This window comes from Phyllobates terribilis, unplaced genomic scaffold (genome assembly GCF_046119375.1).
Source record: "Phyllobates terribilis strain yellow unplaced genomic scaffold, ASM4611937v1 Scaffold_2__4_contigs__length_985480577, whole genome shotgun sequence".
NCBI classification, from domain to species: Eukaryota; Metazoa; Chordata; class Amphibia; order Anura; family Dendrobatidae; genus Phyllobates; species Phyllobates terribilis.
The window spans coordinates 967,050,702-967,071,909 of record NW_027362762.1 but is presented as its reverse complement, the minus strand read 5'-3'; the positions used below and the strand labels follow the sequence as shown (position 1 = coordinate 967,071,909).

At 45.8% G+C, this 21,208-nt stretch overlaps 1 protein-coding gene across 1 annotated transcript in view; it reads right to left on the bottom strand.

The window, feature by feature from the left end:
* The window catches only part of LOC141248466 (cilia- and flagella-associated protein 44-like), a 205,439-nt gene extending 189,037 nt beyond the window's left edge, over window positions 1-16,402 (bottom strand). The window contains exons 1-2 of the mRNA XM_073669363.1: window positions 16,370-16,402; window positions 15,205-15,326 (exon numbers count right to left, since the gene is read on the bottom strand). Coding sequence (XP_073525464.1) covers window positions 15,205-15,326; window positions 16,370-16,402 — 155 coding nt within the window. The remainder of the gene's footprint in view (window positions 1-15,204; window positions 15,327-16,369) is intronic.
* Window positions 16,403-21,208: the final 4,806 nt, after the last annotated feature.

The window sequence follows — 21,208 nt, the reverse complement described above, 5'->3', positions numbered from 1 at the left end:
ATGTCACTGTTATTATGGGAGCACTGTGGATGTCACTGTTATTATGGGGGCACTGTGGATGTCACTGTTATTATGAGAGCACTGTGGATGTCACTGTTATTATGGGAGCACTGTGGATATCGCTGTTATTATGGGGGCACTGTGGATGTCACTGTTATTATGAGAGCACTGTGGATGTCACTGTTATTATGGGAGCACTGTGGATATCGCTGTTATTATGGGAGCACTGTGGATGTCACTGTTATTATGGGAGCACTGTGGATATCGCTGTTATTATGGGGGCACTGTGGATGTCACTGTTATTATGGGGGCACTGTGGATATCACTGTTATTATGGGAGCACTGTGGATGTCACTGTTATTATGGGAGCACTGTGGATGTCACTGTTATTATGGGAGCACTGTGGATGTCGCTGTTATTATGGGAGCACTGTGGATGTCACTGTTATTATGGGAGCACTGTGGATATCACTGTTATTATGGGAGCACTGTGGATGTCACTGTTATTATGGGAGCACTGTGGATGTCACTGTTATTATGGGAGCACTGTGGATGTCACTGTTATTATGGGAGCACTGTGGATGTCACTGTTATTATGGGAGCACTGTGGATGTCACTGTTATTATGAGAGCACTGTGGATGTCACTGTTATTATGGGAGCACTGTGGATGTCGCTGTTATTATGGGAGCACTGTGGATATCACTGTTATTATGGGAGCACTGTGGATGTCACTGTTATTATGGGAGCACTGTGGATGTCACTGTTATTATGGGAGCACTGTGGATGTCACTGTTATTATGGGAGCACTGTGGATGTCACTGTTATTATGGGGGCACTGTGGATGTCACTGTTATTATGAGAGCACTGTGGATGTCACTGTTATTATGGGAGCACTGTGGATGTCACTGTTATTATGGGAGCACTGTGGATATCACTGTTATTATGGGAGCACTGTGGATATCACTGTTATTATGGGAGCACTGTGGATGTCACTGTTATTATGGGGGCACTGTGGATGTCACTGTTATTATGAGAGCACTGTGGATGTCACTGTTATTATGGGAGCACTGTGGATGTCACTGTTATTATGGGGGCACTGTGGATGTCACTGTTATTATGGGAGCACTGTGGATGTCACTGTTATTATGGGAGCACTGTGGATGTCACTGTTATTATGGGAGCACTGTGGATGTCACTGTTATTATGAGAGCACTGTGGATGTCACTGTTATTATGAGAGCACTGTGGATGTCACTGTTATTATGGGAGCACTGTGGATGTCACTGTTATTATGGGAGCACTGTGGATGTCACTGTTATTATGAGAGCACTGTGGATGTCACTGTTATTATGGGAGCACTGTGGATGTCACTGTTATTATGGGGGCACTGTGGATGTCACTGTTATTATGGGAGCACTGTGGATGTCACTGTTATTATGGGGGCACTGTGGATGTCACTGTTATTATGGGAGCACTGTGGATGTCACTGTTATTATGGGGGCACTGTGGATGTCACTGTTATTATGGGAGCACTGTGGATGTCACTGTTATTATGGGAGCACTGTGGATATCACTGTTATTATGGGAGCACTGTGGATATCACTGTTATTATGGGAGCACTGTGGATATCACTGTTATTATGAGAGCACTGTGGATGTCACTGTTATTATGGGAGCACTGTGGATATCACTGTTATTATGGGAGCACTGTGGATATCACTGTTATTATGGGAGCACTGTGGATATCACTGTTATTATGGGAGCACTGTGGATGTCACTGTTATTATGAGAGCACTGTGGATGTCACTGTTATTATGTGAGCACTGTGGATGTCACTGTTATTATGGGAGCACTGTGGATGTCACTGTTATTATGGGAGCACTGTGGATGTCACTGTTATTATGGGAGCACTGTGGATATCACTGTTATTATGAGAGCACTGTGGATATCACTGTTATTATGTGAGCACTGTGGATGTCACTGTTATTATGGGGGCACTGTGGATATCACTGTTATTATGGGAGCACTGTGGATGTCACTGTTATTATGGGGGCACTGTGGATATCACTGTTATTATGAGAGCACTGTGGATATCACTGTTATTATGGGAGCACTGTGGATATCACTGTTATTATGGGGGCACTGTGGATATCACTGTTATTATGGGAGCACTGTGGATGTCACTGTTATTATGGGAGCACTGTGGATATCACTGTTATTATGAGAGCACTGTGGATGTCACTGTTATTATGGGAGCACTGTGGATGTCGCTGTTATTATGGGAGCACTGTGGATGTCACTGTTATTATGGGGGCACTGTGGATATCACTGTTATTATGAGAGCACTGTGGATGTCACTGTTATTATGGGAGCACTGTGGATGTCGCTGTTATTATGGGAGCACTGTGGATGTCACTGTTATTATGGGAGCACTGTGGATATCACTGTTATTATGGGAGCACTGTGGATATCACTGTTATTATGGGAGCACTGTGGATGTCACTGTTATTATGGGAGCACTGTGGATGTCACTGTTATTATGGGGGCACTGTGGATATCACTGTTATTATGAGAGCACTGTGGATATCACTGTTATTATGAGAGCACTGTGGATGTCACTGTTATTATGGGAGGACTGTGGATGTCACTGTTATTATGGGAGCACTGTGGATATCACTGTTATTATGAGAGCACTGTGGATGTCACTGTTATTATGGGAGCACTGTGGATGTCACTGTTATTATGGGAGGACTGTGGATGTCACTGTTATTATGAGAGCACTGTGGATGTCACTGTTATTATGGGAGCACTGTGGATGTCACTGTTATTATGGGGGCACTGTGGATATCACTGTTATTATGAGAGCACTGTGGATATCACTGTTATTATGAGAGCACTGTGGATGTCACTGTTATTATGGGAGGACTGTGGATATCACTGTTATTATGGGAGGACTGTGGATGTCACTGTTATTATGGGAGCACTGTGGATGTCACTGTTATTATGGGAGGACTGTGGATGTCACTGTTATTATGGGAGGACTGTGGATGTCACTGTTATTATGGGAGCACTGTGGATGTCACTGTTATTATGGGAGCACTGTGGATGTCACTGTTATTATGGGAGCACTGTGGATGTCACTGTTATTATGGGAGCACTGTGGATATCACTGTTATTATGGGAGCACTGTGGATGTCACTGTTATTATGGGAGCACTGTGGATGTCACTGTTATTATGGGGGCACTGTGGATGTCACTGTTATTATGGGAGCACTGTGGATGTCACTGTTATTATGGGAGCACTGTGGATGTCACTGTTATTATGGGGGCACTGTGGATATCACTGTTATTATGGGAGCACTGTGGATGTCACTGTTATTATGGGAGCACTGTGGATATCACTGTTATTATGAGAGCACTGTGGATGTCACTGTTATTATGGGAGCACTGTGGATATCACTGTTATTATGGGAGCACTGTGGATATCACTGTTATTATGGGGGCACTGTGGATATCACTGTTATTATGGGAGCACTGTGGATGTCACTGTTATTATGGGAGCACTGTGGATATCACTGTTATTATGAGAGCACTGTGGATGTCACTGTTATTATGGGAGCACTGTGGATGTCGCTGTTATTATGGGAGCACTGTGGATATCACTGTTATTATGAGAGCACTGTGGATGTCACTGTTATTATGGGAGCACTGTGAATATCACTGTTATTATGAGAGCACTGTGGATGTCACTGTTATTATGGGAGCACTGTGGATGTCGCTGTTATTATGGGAGCACTGTGGATGTCGCTGTTATTATGGGAGCACTGTGGATGTCGCTGTTATTATGGGAGCAATGTGGATGTCACTGTTATTATGGGAGCACTGTGGATGTCGCTGTTATTATGGGAGCACTGTGGATGTCGCTGTTATTATGGGAGCACTGTGGATATCACTGTTATTATGAGAGCACTGTGGATGTCACTGTTATTATGGGAGCACTGTGGATATCACTGTTATTATGAGAGCACTGTGGATGTCACTGTTATTATGGGAGCACTGTGGATGTCGCTGTTATTATGGGAGCACTGTGGATGTCGCTGTTATTATGGGAGCACTGTGGATGTCGCTGTTATTATGGGAGCAATGTGGATGTCACTGTTATTATGGGAGCACTGTGGATGTCGCTGTTATTATGGGAGCACTGTGGATGTCGCTGTTATTATGGGAGCACTGTGGATATCACTGTTATTATGGGAGCACTGTGGATATCACTGTTATTATGGGAGGACTGTGGATGTCGCTGTTATTATGGGAGCACTGTGGATGTCACTGTTATTATGGGAGCACTGTGGATATCACTGTTATTATGGGAGCACTGTGGATGTCGCTGTTATTATGGGAGCACTGTGGATGTCACTGTTATTATGGGGGCACTGTGGATATCACTGTTATTATGAGAGCACTGTGGATGTCACTGTTATTATGGGAGCACTGTGGATGTCGCTGTTATTATGGGAGCACTGTGGATGTCACTGTTATTATGGGAGCACTGTGGATATCACTGTTATTATGGGAGCACTGTGGATGTCACTGTTATTATGGGAGCACTGTGGATATCACTGTTATTATGGGAGCACTGTGGATGTCGCTGTTATTATGGGAGCACTGTGGATGTCACTGTTATTATGGGAGCACTGTGGATGTCGCTGTTATTATGGGAGCACTGTGGATGTCACTGTTATTATGGGGGCACTGTGGATATCACTGTTATTATGAGAGCACTGTGGATATCACTGTTATTATGGGAGCACTGTGGATGTCACTGTTATTATGGGAGCACTGTGGATGTCACTGTTATTATGGGAGCACTGTGGATGTCACTGTTATTATGGGAGCACTGTGGATATCACTGTTATTATGGGAGCACTGTGGATGTCACTGTTATTATGGGGGCACTGTGGATATCACTGTTATTATGGGAGCACTGTGGATATCACTGTTATTATGGGAGCACTGTGGATATCACTGTTATTATGGGAGCACTGTGGATATCACTGTTATTATGGGAGCACTGTGGATATCACTGTTATTATGGGAGCACTGTGGATATCACTGTTATTATGGGAGCACTGTGGATGTCACTGTTATTATGGGGGCACTGTGGATGTCACTGTTATTATGGGAGCACTGTGGATGTCACTGTTATTATGGGAGCACTGTGGATGTCACTGTTATTATGGGAGCACAGTGGATATCACTGTTATTATGAGAGCACTGTGGATATCACTGTTATTATGGGAGCACTGTGGATATCACTGTTATTATGGGAGCACTGTGGATATCACTGTTATTATGGGAGCACTGTGGATATCACTGTTATTATGGGAGCACTGTGGATGTCACTGTTATTATGGGAGCACTGTGGATGTCACTGTTATTATGGGAGCACAGTGGATATCACTGTTATTATGAGAGCACTGTGGATATCACTGTTATTATGGGAGCACTGTGGATATCACTGTTATTATGGGAGCACTGTGGATGTCACTGTTATTATGGGAGCACTGTGGATGTCACTGTTATTATGGGAGCACAGTGGATATCACTGTTATTATGAGAGCACAGTGGATATCACTGTTATTATGGGAGCACAGTGGATATCACTGTTATTATGAGAGCACTGTGGATATCACTGTTATTATTGGAGCACTGTGGATGTCACTGTTATTATGGGAGCACTGTGGATGTCGCTGTTATTATGGGAGCACTGTGGATGTCACTGTTATTATGGGGGCACTGTGGATATCACTGTTATTATGAGAGCACTGTGGATATCACTGTTATTATGGGAGCACTGTGGATGTCACTGTTATTATGGGAGCACTGTGGATGTCACTGTTATTATGGGAGCACTGTGGATGTCACTGTTATTATGGGAGCACTGTGGATGTCACTGTTATTATGGGAGCACTGTGGATGTCACTGTTATTATGGGAGCACAGTGGATATCACTGTTATTATGAGAGCACAGTGGATATCACTGTTATTATGGGAGCACTGTGGATGTCACTGTTATTATGGGAGCACTGTGGATATCACTGTTATTATGGGAGCACTGTGGATGTCACTGTTATTATGGGAGCACTGTGGATGTCGCTGTTATTATGGGAGCACTGTGGATGTCACTGTTATTATGGGGGCACTGTGGATATCACTGTTATTATGAGAGCACTGTGGATATCACTGTTATTATGGGAGCACTGTGGATGTCACTGTTATTATGGGAGCACTGTGGATGTCACTGTTATTATGGGAGCACTGTGGATGTCACTGTTATTATGGGAGCACTGTGGATGTCACTGTTATTATGGGAGCACTGTGGATATCACTGTTATTATGGGAGCACTGTGGATGTCACTGTTATTATGGGGGCACTGTGGATATCACTGTTATTATGGGAGCACTGTGGATATCACTGTTATTATGGGAGCACTGTGGATATCACTGTTATTATGGGAGCACTGTGGATATCACTGTTATTATGGGAGCACTGTGGATATCACTGTTATTATGGGAGCACTGTGGATATCACTGTTATTATGGGAGCACTGTGGATGTCACTGTTATTATGGGAGCACTGTGGATGTCACTGTTATTATGGGAGCACAGTGGATATCACTGTTATTATGAGAGCACTGTGGATATCACTGTTATTATGGGAGCACTGTGGATATCACTGTTATTATGGGAGCACTGTGGATATCACTGTTATTATGGGAGCACTGTGGATATCACTGTTATTATGGGAGCACTGTGGATGTCACTGTTATTATGGGAGCACTGTGGATGTCACTGTTATTATGGGAGCACAGTGGATATCACTGTTATTATGAGAGCACTGTGGATATCACTGTTATTATGGGAGCACTGTGGATATCACTGTTATTATGGGAGCACTGTGGATGTCACTGTTATTATGGGAGCACTGTGGATGTCACTGTTATTATGGGAGCACAGTGGATATCACTGTTATTATGAGAGCACAGTGGATATCACTGTTATTATGGGAGCACAGTGGATATCACTGTTATTATGAGAGCACTGTGGATATCACTGTTATTATGGGGGCACTGTGGATATCACTGTTATTATGAGAGCACTGTGGATATCACTGTTATTATGGGAGCACTGTGGATGTCACTGTTATTATGGGAGCACTGTGGATGTCACTGTTATTATGGGAGCACTGTGGATGTCACTGTTATTATGGGAGCACTGTGGATATCACTGTTATTATGGGAGCACTGTGGATGTCACTGTTATTATGGGGGCACTGTGGATATCACTGTTATTATGGGAGCACTGTGGATATCACTGTTATTATGGGAGCACTGTGGATATCACTGTTATTATGGGAGCACTGTGGATATCACTGTTATTATGGGAGCACTGTGGATATCACTGTTATTATGGGAGCACTGTGGATGTCACTGTTATTATGGGAGCACTGTGGATGTCACTGTTATTATGGGAGCACTGTGGATGTCACTGTTATTATGGGAGCACTGTGGATGTCACTGTTATTATGGGAGGACTGTGGATGTCACTGTTATTATGGGAACACTGTGGATATCACTGTTATTATGGGAGCACTGTGGATATCACTGTTATTATGAGAGCACTGTGGATGTCACTGTTATTATGGGAGCACTGTGGATGTCACTGTTATTATGGGAGCACTGTGGATGTCGCTGTTATTATAGGGGGGAATTTTGGATGTCACTGTTATTATGGGGGCACTGTGGATGTCACTGTTATTATGGGAGGACTGTGGATGTCACTGTTATTATGGGAGCACTGTGGATATCACTGTTATTATGAGAGCACTGTGGATATCACTGTTATTATGGGAGGACTGTGGATGTCACTGTTATTATGGGAGCACTGTGGATGTCACTGTTATTATGGGAGGACTGTGGATGTCACTGTTATTATGGGAGCACTGTGGATGTCACTGTTATTATGGGAGCACTGTGGATGTCACTGTTATTATGGGAGCACTGTGGATGTCACTGTTATTATGGGAGCACTGTGGATGTCACTGTTATTATGGGAGCACTGTGGATGTCACTGTTATTATGGGGGCACTGTGGATATCACTGTTATTATGGGAGCACTGTGGATGTCACTGTTATTATGGGAGCACTGTGGATATCACTGTTATTATGGGAGCACTGTGGATATCACTGTTATTATGGGAGCACTGTGGATATCACTGTTATTATTGGGGCACTGTGGATATCACTGTTATTATGGGAGCACTGTGGATGTCACTGTTATTATGGGGGCACTGTGGATATCACTGTTATTATGGGAGCACTGTGGATGTCACTGTTATTATGGGAGCACTGTGGATATCACTGTTATTATGGGAGCACTGTGGATATCACTGTTATTATGGGAGCACTGTGGATATCACTGTTATTATGGGAGCACTGTGGATGTCACTGTTATTATGGGAGCACTGTGGATGTCGCTGTTATTATAGGGGGGAATTTTGGATGTCACTGTTATTATGGGGGCACTGTGGATGTCACTGTTATTATGGGAGGACTGTGGATGTCACTGTTATTATGGGAGCACTGTGGATATCACTGTTATTATGAGAGCACTGTGGATATCACTGTTATTATGGGAGGACTGTGGATGTCACTGTTATTATGGGAGCACTGTGGATATCACTGTTATTATGGGGGCACTGTGGATGTCACTGTTATTATGGGAGGACTGTGGATGTCACTGTTATTATGGGAGCACTGTGGATGTCACTGTTATTATGGGAGCACTGTGGATGTCACTGTTATTATGGGAGCACTGTGGATGTCACTGTTATTATGGGAGCACTGTGGATGTCACTGTTATTATGGGAGCACTGTGGATGTCACTGTTATTATGGGAGGACTGTGGATGTCACTGTTATTATGGGAGCACTGTGGATGTCACTGTTATTATGGGAGCACTGTGGATGTCACTGTTATTATGGGAGCACTGTGGATGTCACTGTTATTATGGGAGCACTGTGGATGTCACTGTTATTATGGGAGCACTGTGGATGTCACTGTTATTATGGGGGCACTGTGGATATCACTGTTATTATGGGAGCACTGTGGATGTCACTGTTATTATGGGAGCACTGTGGATATCACTGTTATTATGGGAGCACTGTGGATATCACTGTTATTATGGGAGCACTGTGGATATCACTGTTATTATTGGGGCACTGTGGATATCACTGTTATTATGGGAGCACTGTGGATGTCACTGTTATTATGGGGGCACTGTGGATATCACTGTTATTATGGGAGCACTGTGGATGTCACTGTTATTATGGGAGCACTGTGGATATCACTGTTATTATGGGAGCACTGTGGATATCACTGTTATTATGGGAGCACTGTGGATATCACTGTTATTATGGGAGCACTGTGGATATCACTGTTATTATTGGGGCACTGTGGATGTCACTGTTATTATGGGAGCACTGTGGATGTCACTGTTATTATGGGAGCACTGTGGATGTCACTGTTATTATGGGAGCACTGTGGATATCACTGTTATTATGGGAGCACTGTGGATATCACTGTTATTATGGGAGCACTGTGGATATCACTGTTATTATGGGAGCACTGTGGATGTCACTGTTATTATGGGAGCACTGTGGATGTCACTGTTATTATGGGAGCACTGTGGATATCACTGTTATTATGGGAGCACTGTGGATGTCACTGTTATTATGGGAGCACTGTGGATATCACTGTTATTATGGGAGCACTGTGGATATCACTGTTATTATGGGAGCACTGTGGATATCACTGTTATTATGGGAGCACTGTGGATGTCACTGTTATTATGGGAGCACTGTGGATGTCACTGTTATTATGGGGGCACTGTGGATGTCACTGTTATTATGGAACACTGTGGATGTCACTGTTATTATGGAGCACTGTGGATGTCACTGTTATTATGGAGCACTGTGGATGTCACTGTTATTATGGGAGCACTGTGGATGTCACTGTTATTATGGAGCACTGTGGATGTCACTGTTATTATGGGAGCACTGTGGATGTCGCTGTTATTATGGGAGCACTGTGGATATCACTGTTATTATGGGAGCACTGTGGATATCACTGTTATTATGGGAGCACTGTGGATGTCACTGTTATTATGGGAGCACTGTGGATGTCGCTGTTATTATGGGAGCACTGTGGATATCACTGTTATTATGGAGCACTGTGGATATCACTGTTATTATGGGAGCACTGTGGATGTCGCTGTTATTATGGGAGCACTGTGGATGTCTCTGTTATTATGGGGGCACTGTGGATATCACTGTTATTATGGGAGCACTGTGGATGTCACTGTTATTATGGGAGCACTGTGGATGTCGCTGTTATTATGGGGGCACTGTGGATATCGCTGTTATTATGGGAGCACTGTGGATGTCACTGTTATTATGGGAGCACTGTGGATGTCACTGTTATTATGGGAGCACTGTGGATATCACTGTTATTATGGGAGCACTGTGGATGTCACTGTTATTATGGGAGCACTGTGGATATCACTGTTATTATGGGAGCACTGTGGATGTCACTGTTATTATGGGAGCACTGTGGATATCACTGTTATTATGGGAGCACTGTGGATGTCACTGTTATTATGGGAGCACTGTGGATATCACTGTTATTATGGGAGCACTGTGGATATCACTGTTATTATGGGAGCACTGTGGATGTCACTGTTATTATGGGAGCACTGTGGATATCACTGTTATTATGGGAGCACTGTGGATGTCACTGTTATTATGGAGCACTGTGGATATCACTGTTATTATGGAGCACTGTGGATATCACTGTTATTATGGGAGCACTGTGGATGTCACTGTTATTATGGAGCACTGTGGATATCACTGTTATTATGGGAGCACTGTGGATATCACTGTTATTATGGGAGCACTGTGGATGTCACTGTTATTATGGGAGCACTGTGGATGTCACTGTTATTATGGGAGCACTGTGGATGTCACTGTTATTATGGGAGCACTGTGGATATCACTGTTATTATGGGAGCACTGTGGATATCACTGTTATTATGGGAGCACTGTGGATGTCACTGTTATTATGGGAGCACTGTGGATATCACTGTTATTATGGGAGCACTGTGGATGTCACTGTTATTATGGGAGCACTGTGGATATCACTGTTATTATGGGAGCACTGTGGATGTCACTGTTATTATGGGGGCACTGTGGATATCACTGTTATTATGGGGCACTGTGGATATCACTGTTATTATGGGAGCACTGTGGATATCACTGTTATTATGGGGCACTGTGGATGTCACTGTTATTATGGGAGCACTGTGGATGTCACTGTTATTATGGGAGCACTGTGGATATCACTGTTATTATGGGAGCACTGTGGATGTCACTGTTATTATGGGAGCACTGTGGATGTCACTGTTATTATGGGAGCACTGTGGATGTCACTGTTATTATGGGAGCACTGTGGATATCACTGTTATTATGGGAGCACTGTGGATGTCACTGTTATTATGGGAGCACTGTGGATATCACTGTTATTATGGGAGCACTGTGGATATCACTGTTATTATGGGAGCACTGTGGATATCACTGTTATTATGGGAGCACTGTGGATGTCTCTGTTATTATGGGGGCACTGTGGATATCACTGTTATTATGGGAGCACTGTGGATATCACTGTTATTATGGGAGCACTGTGGATATCACTGTTATTATAGGAGCACTGTGGATGTCGCTGTTATTATGGGAGCACTGTGGATATCACTGTTATTATGGGAGCACTGTGGATATCACTGTTATTATAGGAGCACTGTGGATGTCACTGTTATTATGGGAGCACTGTGGATGTCGCTGTTATTATGGGAGCACTGTGGATATCACTGTTATTATAGGAGCACTGTGGATGTCGCTGTTATTATGGGAGCACTGTGGATATCACTGTTATTATGGGAGCACTGTGGATATCACTGTTATTATAGGAGCACTGTGGATGTCGCTGTTATTATGGGAGCACTGTGGATATCACTGTTATTATGGGATCACTGTGGATGTCACTGTTATTATGGGAGCACTGTGGATGTCACTGTTATTATGGGAGCACTGTGGATATCACTGTTATTATGGGAGCACTGTGGATATCACTGTTATTATGGGAGCACTGTGGATATCACTGTTATTATGGGAGCACTGTGGATGTCACTGTTATTATGGGAGCACTGTGGATGTCACTGTTAATATGGGAGCACTGTGGATGTCACTGTTATTATGAGAGCACTGTGGATATCACTGTTATTATGGGAGCACTGTGGATGTCACTGTTATTATGAGAGCACTGTGGATATCACTGTTATTATGGGAGCACTGTGGATGTCACTGTTATTATGGGAGCACTGTGGATATCACTGTTATTATGGGAGCACTGTGGATGTCACTGTTATTATGAGAGCACTGTGGATATCACTGTTATTATGGAGCACTGTGGATATCACTGTTATTATGGGAGCACTGTGGATATCACTGTTATTATGGGAGCACTGTGGATATCACTGTTATTATGGAGCACTGTGGATATCACTGTTATTATGGGAGCACTGTGGATATCACTGTTATTATGGGAGCACTGTGGATATCACTGTTATTATGGGAGCACTGTGGATATCACTGTTATTATAGGAGCACTGTGGATGTCGCTGTTATTATGGGAGCACTGTGGATGTCGCTGTTATTATGGGAGCACTGTGGATATCACTGTTATTATAGGAGCACTGTGGATGTCGCTGTTATTATGGGAGCACTGTGGATATCACTGTTATTATGGGAGCACTGTGGATATCACTGTTATTATAGGAGCACTGTGGATGTCGCTGTTATTATGGGAGCACTGTGGATATCACTGTTATTATGGGATCACTGTGGATGTCACTGTTATTATGGGAGCACTGTGGATGTCACTGTTATTATGGGAGCACTGTGGATATCACTGTTATTATGGGAGCACTGTGGATATCACTGTTATTATGGGAGCACTGTGGATATCACTGTTATTATGAGAGCACTGTGGATATCACTGTTATTATGGGAGCACTGTGGATGTCACTGTTATTATGGGAGCACTGTGGATATCGCTGTTATTATGGGAGCACTGTGGATATCACTGTTATTATGAGAGCACTGTGGATATCACTGTTATTATGGAGCACTGTGGATATCACTGTTATTATGGGAGCACTGTGGATATCACTGTTATTATGGGAGCACTGTGGATATCACTGTTATTATGGAGCACTGTGGATGTCGCTGTTATTATGGGGCACTGTGGATATCACTGTTATTATGGGAGCACTGTGGATATCACTGTTATTATGGGGCACTGTGGATATCACTGTTATTATGGGAGCACTGTGGATATCACTGTTATTATGGAGCACTGTGGATGTCGCTGTTATTATGGGGCACTGTGGATATCGCTGTTATTATGGGGGCACTGTGGATGTCGCTGTTATTATGGGAGCACTGTGGATGTCACTGTTATTATGGGAGCACTGTGGATATCACTGTTATTATGGGAGCACTGTGGATGTCACTGTTATTATGGGGGCACTGTGGATGTCACTGTTATTATGGGAGCACTGTGGATGTCGCTGTTATTATGGAGCACTGTGGATGTCACTGTTATTATGGGGGCACTGTGGATATCACTGTTATTATGGGAGCACTGTGGATGTCGCTGTTATTATGGGAGCACTGTGGATAGGAGAATTCTGTATACTTGACGCTGTATTGCCGGCTGTGACCCCACAAGCAGATTATATTGATACATATTCTAGAGGTGAAGAAAATGTCAGAATTTTTTGTTCCTATAAAACTACTAAAAAATAATGAAAAAAAATAATGAAAAATCTTGTCTCCTCGGGAATCAAACCCACAACCTACATCATTGCAGGCAGGAGCTAAAGCTGGACCACAACCTACACTGATATTACTGGGAGGATTTTTTATACTTGAAGCTGCAGAGGTCTTGGAAACTGCATGCAGACACACAACAGAGGTCCTGGAAGTCCAGGAGCAGAGAGCAGAGGTCCTGGAAATCAAGGGACAGGTAGCAGAGGTCCTGGAAGTCCGGGAACAGATAGCAGAGGTCCTGGAAGTCCAGTAACAAGTAACAGAGGTTCTGGAAGTCCAAGAACAGGAAGCAGAGTTCCTGGAAATCCAGGAACAGGTAGCAGAGGTCTTGGAAGTCCAGGAACAGGTAGCAGAGGTCTTGGAAGACCAGGAGAAGGTAGAAGAGGTCCTGGAAATCCAGGAGCAGGTAGTAGAGGTCCTGGAAGACCAGGAACAGGTAGCAGAGGTCCTGGAAGACCAGGAGCAGAGAAACTGGAAGGCGCAGGCGGACAAAAGACGTCCTGGAACCGAAAGTGAACACATAGCAGAGGTCCTGGAAGACCAGGAACAGGTAGCAGAGTATCAGGAAGGCACAGGCGGACCAGTGACATCCTGGAAGCCGAAGGCGGACATGTAGCAGAGATCCTATAAGACCGAGAATAGTTAGGAGGGGTAATACAAGCCACAGGCGAACAGGAGATGTCCTGGAAGCCACAGGCAAACATTTAGCAAAGGTCCTGGAAGACTGAGAATAGTTAGCAGAGGTACTAGAAGGCACAGGTGGTCAGGAGACATCACAGAAGCCGTAGACGACATGTAGCAGAGGTCCTGGGAGACTGCAGACATGTAGCAGAGGTCATAGAAGACCACATACAGGCAGCAGAGGTCCTGGAAGATCGCAGACAAGTAGCATAGGTCCTCAAAGACTGGGAACAAGTAAGAGATTTACTAGAAGACACAAGCAGACAGGAGACATCATGGATGCCGAAGGTGGACACATATCAGAGGTCCTGGAAGACCAGGAATAGGTAGCAGAAGTCCCCGAAGACACAGGCGGACAGAAAACATCCTGAAAGCCACAGGCAAACACATAGCAAAGGTTCTGGAAGACTGGTATCAGGTAGCAGAGGTACTGGAAGCTGCAGGGGGACCAGAGACGTTCTGATATTCGCAGGCACAAATGTAGCCGAGATCCTGGAAGACCGGAAATAGGTAGCAGAGGTACTGGAAGTTGTAGGCAGACATGTAGCAGAAATTCTGGAAGACCACAGATAGGTAGCTGAGGTCCTCGAAGACCACAGACAAGTAACATAGGTCCTGGAAGACCTCAGATAGGTAGCTGAGGTCCTTGAAGACAGCAGACAAGTAACATAGGTCCTGGAAGACCGCAGACTAGTAGCATAGGTCCTTGAAGACTGGGAACAGGTAGAAGAGGTACTAGAAGATACAGGCAGACAGGAGACATCCTAGAAGCCGAAGGTGGACACACATCAGAGGTCCTGGTAGACCAGGAATAGGTAGCAGCGGTACTAGAAGACACCAGCGGACAGGAGATGTCCTGGAAGCCGCAGTCTGAAATGTAGCAGAGATCTTGGAAGACCAGGTATAGGTAGCAGAGGTACTGGAAGCCACAAGCGGACATGTAGCCGAGGTTCTGGAAGACTTCAGACAGGTAGCAGAGGTCCTGGAAGACCGGGGACAGGTAGCAGAGGTCCTGGAAGACCGCAGACAAGTTGTCACAACTCTGTTGTCAGATTGCCAGGAGCTCCTTCCTCTTTCCTAACGCTAGGGTCGCCCTAGCTACCCCTGCTCCCCAGATTACTCCTGATGGTGAAGAGTAGACGCCAGGACCACGTACCTTGCTGAACTCCTGAATGAGCCCTATATCTGTACCCCGCCCCCACACAAGGAAGTGAGAAGTAATAGTGTATGAATATACACAAACCAGACTAACAAGGAAGGACGTACAGGGATAAATGAAAATACCAATCATACAAAATATGTACTCAGACAATAGAGAGGAACTCCGGGGAGAAAAGGAAGGGAAACTAAATAGGAGAGGATGAGGATTTGCACACAGCCGAAACACCAAGCAAAAGTCACAGATCAACACTCCAAACACCTCCTCAAACAACAGACACCTCCAACTCCAGAACCAGGCAGTATGAAACTAACACTGGCAATCCAGATTTCTAGAGGTGAGTATGTATAGAAGAGGGGAGTGGTTGATACTGCACAGCTGAGATCATCCAAGCAGGAAGCTTCAGAGTCTCCAAGCTGAACAGATTAACCCCTGCACTGCTGTCAGAAACCTGCACCGTTTAATATGAATGAGAAATGCTTCAGTGCAGGAGTAGGAGAAATCAGATGCTGTGGTCTTCTGGACCCACTCTGTCGCGGTAAACCTGTGACACAAGTAGCATAGGTCCTGGAAGAGCGGGAACAGGGAGCAGAGCTACTGGAAGCCACAGGCAGACAGGAGACGTTCTGGAAGCCGCAAGCGGATACGTAGCAGAGGTCTTGGAAGGCCGGGAACAGGTAGCAGATAACTTGAGTAATTAGAAAGTTTGAATACCAAGACACAGGTGTGTGTCTTGGTGGGCCTTATAAAGGCTCATGCAGACAATCACATGGGATCCCTCTGGTTCATCTGCAAAGCCCGAAGTGGCGCACAACAGAGTCCAGCAGACCGGGATGAGGGGGGCAAAGCCCGGATCCGGGAAAGGTGCGTAACAGTCCCCCCATGTCTGTATGGACCTTTTGCGTTGGGCACCGTCATGGGGAACAGAAAAGGGTCTTCCCCAAACTGTTCCCACAAAGCTGAAGCTACAATTGTCCACAATGTCCTGAGCTGAAGATTAAGATTCCCCATCACTGGAGCTGAGGGTCCGCGGCCGCCCCCTGATAACGAGCCCATAGCATTATCCTCCTCCACCATCTGTACAGCGGCACAATGCAGAAAGGGGGGGAACGTCCTCCTGGAATCACCAGACTCCTCCATCAGACGCAGATAGAGACGTGCGATCCATCACTGCACAGAACACGTCTCCTCCAGAGCCCAGAGGTGGCGGCTTAAGGCTATGTGCCCACGATGCAGAAATGAAGCAGAAAATTTCTGCAGCATTTCTGCATCTCCCTGGCAGAAAAAAACGCATGCGGATTGTACATGCGGATTGTGCATGCGGATTGTACCTGCAGATTGTGCATGCGGATTGTACATGCAGATTGTGCATGCGGATTGTACATGCGGATTGTGCATGCGGATTGTACATGCGGATTGTGCATGCGGATTGTACATGCGGATTGTACATGCGGATTGTACATGCGTTTTTCCTGCCAAATACATGCGGATTTGAAGCGTTATTCACATGCGTTTCTGCATGCGGATTGACAAGCGCTTTCCAGGCGATTTTAGCGTCACTTGGAAAGTGCTTGACAACTTGGTCACACAATATAAATCCATGCAAACAGCAAATATAGTGTGACCGTAAGAATGTTTAAAAATAAAAAAATAAACCTATACTTACCTTCCGATGGCCCGTCGTGTGTTGCTGCGCTCGTTCCTGGCTGCCAGCTGATCGCGGGACACTGCACTGAAGGGCCTGCGGTCACATGACTGTGACGTCACCGCAGGTCCTTCAGTCCTGCCCGCAAGCACAGGGAAGGAGATCGGGGGCCGTCGGAAGGTGAATATAATCTTTATTTTTTATTCTTTTTTTTACAGGTACAATGGTACCCAGGTCTGGATGAGAGTCTTCTCTCCTCCAGAACTGGGTACCATCCGCACATTGAAACGCATAGAAGCCGCTTGTACAAATGTACTGACACGGATTATATGCGTCTCAATGCAAGTCAATTGCGCCGTGGACATGCAGATTTTTGAGCGCAGCATAAACACTGCGGAAAAATCCGCAGCGTGGGCATTGACAGTGCGGCTTGTCATTGGGGACCATGGGGAGCGGATTACCATGCGTTTTTGAAGCGTTTACGCTGCAGAAATTCCGCAGCATAAACGCTTGAAAAACGCATCGTGGGCACACAGCCTTACCCCACTCCATCCGACGCTCGGTATTGTGCTTGGTGATCTACGGCTGCTCGGCCATGAAGCTCCTAGCGGGGGCGCAATGTTTATGCCAGAGGAGGTCTGGACTCTGCAATTATGGGGTCAGCAGAGCGGTGGTGACGTTTCTGCCCTCTGCTCCTCAGCATTCTGCCCCCCGCTCTGTAATTTTATGGGGTCTCCTCTTTGTTGCTGAGTTGCTGTCATGGACGGATTTGTTCCCCCGGTGGCTCCTATTACAGGACCGCGCTGCAATAACTGGTTGGGCCCTCAGCAGTAACGACTGCAATCCAGTGTTTGCGATAACTGGCAATGAGTCTTTACAACGCTCGGGAGGAATTTTAGCCGCTCATCTTTGCAGGATTGTTGCAATTCAGCCACATTGGAGGATTTCTGAGCATGAACTGCCTTTTTAAGGTCTGGCCACAACATCTCAATTGGATTAAGGTCAGGACTTTGACTAGGCCACTCCAAAGTCTTCATTTTGTTTTTCTTCAGTCATTCAGAGGTGGACTTGCTGGTGTGTTTTGGATCATTGTCCTGCTGCATAACCCAAGTGCGCTTCAGCTTGAGGTCACGGACAGAAGGCCGGACATTCTCCTTCAGGATTTTTGTGTAGACAGCAGAATTCATGGCTCCATTTACCACAGCAAGTCTTCCAGGTCCTGAAGCAGCAAAACAGCCCCAGACCATCACACTACCACCACCATATTTTACTGTTGGTATGATGTTCCTTTTTAGAAATGCTGTGTTATTTCTACACCAGATGTAATGGGACATACACCTTCCAAAAAGTTCAACTATTGTCTCGTCAGTCCACAGAGTATTCTCCCAAAAGTCTTGGCGATCATCAAGATGTTTTCTGGCAAAACTGAGACGAGCCTTCATGTTCTTTTTGCTCAGCAGTGGTTTTAGTCTTGGCACTCTGCCATGCTGCCATTTTTGCCCAGTCTCTTTCTTATGGTGGAGTCATGAACACTGTCCTTAACTGAGGCAAGTAAGGCCTGCAGTTCTTTGGATGTTGTGGGGTCTTTTGTGACCTCTTGGATGAGTTGTCGCTGCCTTCTTGGGGTAATTTTGGTCGGCCGGACACTCCTGGGAAGGTTCACCACTGTTCCATGTTGTCGCCATTAGTGGATAATGGCTCTCACTGTGGTTCGCTGGAGTCCCAAAGCTTTAGAAATGGCTTTATAACCTTTTCCAAACTGATAGATCTCAATTACTTTGTCAATTGTATCTGAATTTCTTTGGATTGCAGCATGATGTCTAGCTTTTGAGGATCTTTTGGTCTACTTCACTTTGTCAGGCAGGTCCTATTTAAGTGATTTCTTGATTGAGAACAGGTGTGGCAGTAATCAAGCCTGTGTGTGGCTAGGAAAACTGAACTCAGCTTCCCAAAGATGTGATAAACAGTTAATTTATGTTTAGGGGGCAATCCCTTTTTCACACAGGACCTTGTAGGTTTGGATTTCTTTTTCCCTTAATAATAAAGACCTTCATTTATAAACAGCATTTTGTGGTTACTTGTGTTATCTTTCTATAATATTTACATTTGTTTTGTGATCTGAAACATTTAAGAGACAAACATGCAAAAGAATAAGAAATTAGGAAGGGGGGAAACAGTTTTTCACACCACTGTAGAATCCACAATATCACACATGGTCGTCTTAGATACACTGCCCCTGTATCACACATGATTGGCTTAGATACACAGCACAGTGGTACCTTCCTGGTAGCGCCCCCTGTGTGTACACATAGGATAGTGCCATGTGGGTGTTATACTCGGTGTCTGGCGGCTGACATATTGTGGGCCGGTTATTAGAAGCCGCCTCCGGCTCCTGCTGGCAGATCCGGGCCGCGGCACAGATTAGTGCGGAGACGCGTTGTTCTCGGCCAGGAATAAGAGGAGCCTCCAGGACGGAGCATCTTCTCCTTTTATGGGTCTCTCCTTGTGTCTCGCTGGCAGAGCCGGGAACTCTGCACCGTTCTCCTGTCTGCACGGATCCTCGTCCCCAGGAAAGCTGGGTGACCGATCAACCTCCTGTCTGCAAGGATCATGGTCCCCAGGAAAGCTGGATGATCGATCCTCCTCCTGTCTGCACGGATCCTCGTCCCCAGGAAAGCTGGGTGACCGATGCACCTCCTGTCTGCAAGGATCATGGTCCCCAGGAAAGCTGGGTGACCGATCCACCTCCTGTCTGCAAGGATCATGGTCCCCAGGAAAGCTGGATGATCGATCCTCCTCCTGTCTGCACGGATCCTCGTCCCCAGGAAAGCTGGGTGACCGATGCACCTCCTGTCTGCAAGGATCATGGTCCCCAGGAAAGCTGGGTGACCGATCCACCTCCTGTCTGCAAGGATCATGATCCCCAGGAAAGCTGGATGATCTATCCTCCTCCTGTCTGCACGGATCCTCGTCCCCAGGAAAGCTGGCTGACCGATCCACCTCCTGTCTGCAAGGATCATGGTCCCCAGGAAAGCTGGATGATCGATCCTCCTCCTGTCTGCACGGATCCTCGTCCCCAGGAAAGCTGGGTGACCGATCCACCTCCTGTCTGCAAGGATCATGGTCCCCAGGAAAGCTGGATGATCGATCCTCCTCCTGTCTGCACGGATCCTCGTCCCCAGGAAAGCTGGGTGACCGATGCACCTCCTGTCTGCAAGGATCATGGTCCCCAGGAAAGCTGGGTGACCGATCCACCTCCTGTCTGCAAGGATCATGATCCCCAGGAAAGCTGTATGATCGATCCTCCTCCTGTCTGCACGGATCCTCGTCCCCAGGAAAGCTGGCTGACCGATCCACCTCCTGTCTGCAAGGATCATGGTCCCCAGGAAAGCTGTATGATCGATCCTCCTCCTGTCTGCACGGATCCTCGTCCCCAGGAAAGCTGGGTGACCGATCCACCTCCTGTCTGCAAGGATCATGATCCCCAGGAAAGCTGGATGATCGATCCTCCTCCTGTCTGCACGTATCCTCATCCCCAAGAAAGCTGGGTGACCGATCCTCCTCCTGTCTGCACGGATCCTCGTCCCTAGGAAAGCTGGGTGACCGATCCTCCTCCTGTCTGCACGGATCCTCGTCCCTAGGAAAGCTGGCTGACCGATCCACCTCCTGTCTGCAAGGATCATGGTCCCCAGGAAAGCTGGATGATCGATCCTCCTCCTGTCT